Source organism: Bidens hawaiensis, unplaced genomic scaffold (assembly GCF_021521415.1).
Source record: "Bidens hawaiensis isolate Kalapana, Puna unplaced genomic scaffold, B.hawaiensis_p1.1 tig00036687_1, whole genome shotgun sequence".
NCBI lineage: Eukaryota > Viridiplantae > Streptophyta > Magnoliopsida > Asterales > Asteraceae > Bidens > Bidens hawaiensis.
The window spans coordinates 128,032-133,921 of NW_027496396.1; the positions used below are offsets into that span (position 1 = coordinate 128,032).

Here is a 5,890-nt window from a genome sequence, read left to right on the forward strand (position 1 = left end):
GATGTTTTCAATATTTCTATATATTATGCACGCATATATCTTGTCACTTTGGCGTCACATTATATGCATTGCTTTACGGTTTCAACCTCCTTATTCAAAACAATATTCAAAACAAGAAACAATCAGTGGACTTTTTACATTAAATTGCCCGTAATTTCGTTCATTAGATATAGAGTTCAGAAAAATGCAGATAAAAATGAAATAGGTATGCATGGACAGCCAACTGAGCATATGCTTTTTTTAATTATTATAGATAATTAGAAATTGGCTCAGGATTTTCATCGGACTTTAAGTAAAACCGAGTGAGGCGTTGTGAAGCCTTTTCGACCTGGATGAGGCAAAGAATAATCCTTGTTAATACGAAATAATGAAAAACAAAAAATAAAAATTATAATTCAAGGTGTGACTTCCGGTTCTTTCTTATGCATGTACCTGATCGTCCCAATCTGTCCTCCAAGTCATATACACAAGTGTAACTGTTTGTGTCAATACACCACCAATCATTCCGAGCCATATACCCTGTTACGTAATAAAAATTAGGCTCTCGCTAACCAGACACCACCATCTTATATTCACACACCATGCATCATACGAATTATATAATTCACTACAAGAAAAGAGAGCTTTAGCGGCAACATGCCCTTTGGATTCGTGTGCAAATGGGTATATTTACCCAGAACCATTGATAAGGATGAGATCCAAGGGCTCTACTTTTATCATACTAAATAAGAATAAGCAGGCTATTTCCCTCCACCTGATTTCTCTCACCAAAAATCACATCCGGAGGACGACAACCACATGAGCACCACGTTGTTGCCACCAACTGCAAGGGCTCTCTCCAACCCACTGGAGCACCAACACCAATTCTTCAAAAACATCGGAGCACCTCAGCACCGCCCGTTTCAAGCGACACCGCCGCTGCACCACCATGTCGGAGTATTTACACCGACGAATGATGAAAGCCGCCTAATCTTGTTCAAATTAATGAAGTTGGCAATTTATTTTGTGCTATTAATTATGCTATTTTTTTGATACTAGGGTTTTTATCATATTCTTAATTAGGGACTAGGAATTGGGATACCTTGTAGCCTAGGGTTTTTGTGTATGTCTGTGTGTGTATAAGCATATTAGAGCATTTTCAATCCGTTCCCTAAAATTATGTGAGAGAGATTTGTAAATTATATTGTATGGTTATGAGTGATTGTGAGTATAGAAGAGAGAAAATTTGTATGGGAAAGTTAAATTTGAGGTTTTACTGTAGATACTGTATAATTTTTTAATATTTTCATAAAGTAGTTGTGAGTGAAAGAGAGAGAAAATATGATGATAAAGGTATAAAAATATTATTTAATTAAATAGGACAGAGAAAATACAGTGTTTTTTAGTGTAATTATATGATATATATAGATGTAGGGTAGAGAACGGGCTAGGAATTCTCTTAGGGCTCATATTGAACATAGCGAATCTGCATTCCCTTCATGGGTATATATTAAACATATTCTACTAATTTATATAAAAAACTCAACTTTGCATATATTTTAAACTTGTATTTTTTCCATTCGGTCAACTTTCAAGGTTGCTCATTCCATGTAATCCATGCGGGGCGTGACATTGAGAAGGTTAGCAAAGGTATTAAAGTTTATTTCATTAAAATGTATTCAGACATAAATAGAAAATACCAACTGATTTTTAAATAATCGGGTAAATGTTAAAAACGTTTAGGTTATTTGGAAAATAGGCGTCCTGCATCAAACATGGGCCCGCATACTGTCTTCGGCTTTTTGTTAGTAAAGGCCCCAAAAAGACATAATCTGCTTCAACATTTCATTTATAGTTTGATTTCGATCAACATGATTTTGCAAAGCCTGGTATTTACGTGTATGTACTTTCATATGTGTTCGGAAAAGTTCGCATATATTTGTTGTATTTTTAGGTATTTTTGAAAATCTGGAAATGTGGGAAAACAATTTTTTTATACGGGTTAGTGACCTTTAGCGGCGACATTTCCCTAATCAGCAACGACATCACCGCCGTATTTCTTCGCCGGAGTTAGCCGGAAAAGTATTAGTGGCGACTCAGTAGCGACGACTTTTACTTTTAGCGGCGACAAATGGTAATTAGCGACGAAGAACAACAGCGACTCAATAGCAGCGACATTTCGCGCTAAAAGTATTGGTGACGACTTTTATGTCACCGCTAAAGCTCAAATTTCTTGTAGTAATATAGGGCTATACAAGTCATATAGGCTCTTTGTCAAACATCGTTGACCGTTATATATACGTATAGACCTATACGAGTTATATATACGAGGTGTATAAGGACTTTACAAGGCATATAGTTCTTCAGTGATTAACTATATATACGAGGCGTGCTGGCCTATATGAGGCATATAACTCTGGTGATGAACTATATGCATCTTGTACTATACAATCTATCAAGTTCTATATGGTCCGTAGAGGCATATACGAGGCATATAGACGGGTCAAACCACAAGTCGGGCATTTCCATTGCATTTTTCGTGCATGTGATCTCTATTTGACTCGTATAGACTTATACGACTCATATAGGCCCTAATGAGTTAGTGTCAGCGAGATAGGGTTGGTGTCTAGTTATCACATCCCCGCAAATTAATAATCAAAAATCGGCCATATAAGAGTTTCGAGTTTTAGAACAATATTTTTATATACCTTAACTTCCAGACTCGTTAGATATCCGAGCAATGCTCCAAATGGAATACCAATCAAGTAAAAGCAAACGAGGTTAACGATCGCAACAGCTGACTGCAAACCCGCTCCAACTGCCACACCTGATTAATAACAATATATATCTCTATTGAGTATTTACAAATTACAGTTAACATTGTAAATATTCCCAGATATTAGAGATTTTTTAAAATGGCTGGAAGGAGTTACCAGAGAGTACGGGATAAATGCTGTTCAACAGAACCGAAAACGAGAGAAGCAAAGAAAGATCTGCTACTGTATCCGCAACTCTATCATCATCATCCGTGAAAAAGTATGCAAGTTTTTTACCAAACGCCAAACAAAGAACAAAGAAGAACAGTCCGATTGCAATGGAAGTCCCCAACAAGACTTGTATGGAAAACCTTACTGCTTTTGCATTTCCTCTACCTAATTCATTTGCCACCCGAACACTTTATATTATATGTTCAAGTCACAACACAAGTTGTATTAGTCACATAAACTCCAGAAGATTCTCAATGAGATCATCGATGACTTACCATGCAGCACCTAAGAAACCGAGGCTTATCATAAACTCCCACGCGTTAATGTTTTGGCTGCAAAAAGTTTTGAAAAAAAAAATATTTATCTTCTATTAACATTTATCAAAACAGGATAAATAATAACACGAGTTGATACCAAATGGAGAAGGCGGATATTGCAACCTCGGCGTCTGGCATGTAACCAGCAAGTAAGACTAGAACAGCATAGTACCATAACTCCAAGCTACACATTAATAACAATGGTCAGACCAACTTGACTTTCAAAGTGAAACGAATGGTTTTGTTAACTTAATTACATTAGTTAGGAAATAACTGAATGGTGTGTCTAAATGTACCCTATTTATCGTAAACATACCCAACATTTTGATCAGGGATGCTTTTTTTCAGCGGGGACGGACCAGCAAGTTTGTGAGAATGGCCGAATGGGTACGTTTAGCAGCACCCGAAAGAATGTTTTCAAATCATTTTTGAGATAGAAACATTCTGTTTGACGTTGGATAGTCAAAATTGCAAAGGTTATGGAATACTTACCAGACCATCACACCAGATGATAACGAAAGCTTTACAACAGGAATAAGATCCTTAAACGCAGCAACTGTAAATCCTTTCCATGAATGCGGACACCGTCCTCCAAAAATGTATATGAATTCTCCAATCACAAGAAACCACGAAGACATTGAGAGTGCAATCATGGCACCCGAGACCCCCATATTCAGCTTATAAACGAAAAGCAGTGACAAAGGTATATGGACAGCGAATTGAAAAACCGAAAGCCATGCAATAATCATGTTCTTTAACTGTGCTTGTAGATACATTTGTATAGTCAAGCTAAAAACAAAGTTATAGACAAAAGGAATGAACCATAAAGATATGTATCCACCACTATTTGCTATGGATTCTTCCTCACCAACAAGTTTATAGATTTGGGTACCAAATATGAAGACCGGGAGCAACACGGTTAAAGTAATCAAGTCAACGATCCATGATCGTTGCAAGTAAATGCCCATCATATGGTGTTGCCCGGCCCCAAATGCTTGTCCGCAAAGGGTTTCGGTTGCACTCGACATTCCCAACTGTTGATACATTAGAATATTGAGTAAATGGTCAGTTATAACAAAATTCAAAGTACAATTTTTTTTTTCCAAATGCAAACTTGTAAAGATTTGTAGGTGGTTCTTTTAAGGCTAATAAAAATATGTGAATCAGTTCTCATTTTAAATTCAATTATCATATTTTTTTTCCTCGTTTAATATCAATATATAAGGGTAAGCTGTATGTTATTTGAATGAGTACAAATTTAAGCTCAATTAAAAATAACCGTTCATTAGTTATAACTAAACAAAAATGGTTGACTTACAAGTATTCCGTTGACAAATCGGACACTAAGTGTTTGAACAAGTGCGTAGCCAGCAAGATCTATGCTACTAATATGTCCAATAAACGACTGGGTGACAACAATAGTCCCAAATGCACAAACCCTTGATATGACACTGGGTAATGCAACCCTCCATATTTTCTTTGATTCGACCCAAATCCTTTGTTTTAGGTCACCTTCCTCTTCATTTTCATGTCGAAGAAATTTTGTCTCGATCCCATCATCCATCCTAAAATCAATTAAATAATCAAAGAACATATCAGTCATGTACTCATGTGGATGTTGGGTGGAGAAAAGGTGGTAATATAGAGGTGCTTGGTATATTCATTTTGGACCAAACAGTAAACTACCCAATCCAATTGCTGATCAACTTAAAAGGTTTGGGTTATTGGGTCAGTTTATCGGGTTTGGGTCCTCGAGTTTTGACAAATTCAGTTTGGTTTTAGCTCCCTTAAAAGTTAAAAACGGAACAACGATATAAAATGGAAATTTTGGTTTCAATCTAACATAAGAATGACCCAAAAATCAAATTGATATAAATAATAGCGGCCCATACAACAACTGTTTTGTGTCCCTATTCCATAATACTTTATATAAATTTAAAGAATATAATTCCAAAATCTGCATCCCTCTTATCTTGTTAGGTTATAATCCACTAAATACTTGAAATTACGGTTGTCTAAAAAGCTCGTGACTCATCCAAAATCGGCTATTTTGAGTTGAGCCCAAGCCAAAATAAGCTTCTTGTTTGTTTCATTTGAATTATGTCTAAATTGTAATGTTTGTAATTTATAAGTCGATTCCATTTTTACAAAAAAACTCACTAATATGGTAACGCTGACATTAATTTTAATTATAATAATTTTTATATAGAATATCAAGCATGATTAATTATAAAAGCAGTAGCTTCGCTCTAACTTGCTAGGCAGCCTTAACAGGAACTCTTGATTGGGTCTACAAATTTTCTTAAGGTAAGATTTTGTTTTTTCTGTCTATTTTTTAATCAATTTATATATTATAAAAACACAACGTGGCCATGATACACCCATATAGAGTTCAACCCAACGTCAACTTCTAATTTCGGATTTATCCCAACGCCGCTATCCAGTAATTCTAGACCAAACAAATATACAGATAACAAGATAACAAAGAAGCGTGTACGCTATTCATAATCACTCGATTACAAACCAAGGTAGTACATAATCAATATTACCTACGTACGTCGCAAACTAACAAATAAATATTATAAAAATTATCAGAAAGTGATGAAT

The 5,890-nt window shown here is 35.6% G+C and overlaps 1 protein-coding gene across 1 annotated transcript; it reads right to left on the bottom strand.

Annotated features, from left to right (window-relative positions):
- Window positions 1-235: 235 nt before the first annotated feature.
- LOC143588674 (protein DETOXIFICATION 24-like) lies at window positions 236-4,847 on the bottom strand. The gene is made up of 8 exons (XM_077069619.1): window positions 4,602-4,847; window positions 3,776-4,317; window positions 3,381-3,467; window positions 3,242-3,298; window positions 2,913-3,154; window positions 2,688-2,806; window positions 433-519; window positions 236-328 (listed from the first exon to the last, which is right to left on the bottom strand). The coding sequence occupies exons 1-8, from the start codon at window positions 4,845-4,847 to the stop codon at window positions 248-250; spliced, it is 1,461 nt and encodes a 486-aa protein (XP_076925734.1). The 3' UTR covers window positions 236-247.
- Between the last annotated feature and the right edge of the window lie 1,043 nt (window positions 4,848-5,890).

Coding starts and splice junctions, on each gene's coding strand:
- LOC143588674 (XM_077069619.1), bottom strand. CDS start 4,847: ATGGATGATGGGATCGAGACAAAATTTCTTCGACATGAAAATGAAGAG. Junction 520..2,687: donor TAACGAGTCTGGAAGTTAAG/GTATATAAAAAT, acceptor ATTACGTAACAG/GGTATATGGCTCGGAATGAT. Junction 329..432: donor GGACAGATTGGGACGATCAG/GTACATGCATAA, acceptor TGCCTCATCCAG/GTCGAAAAGGCTTCACAACG.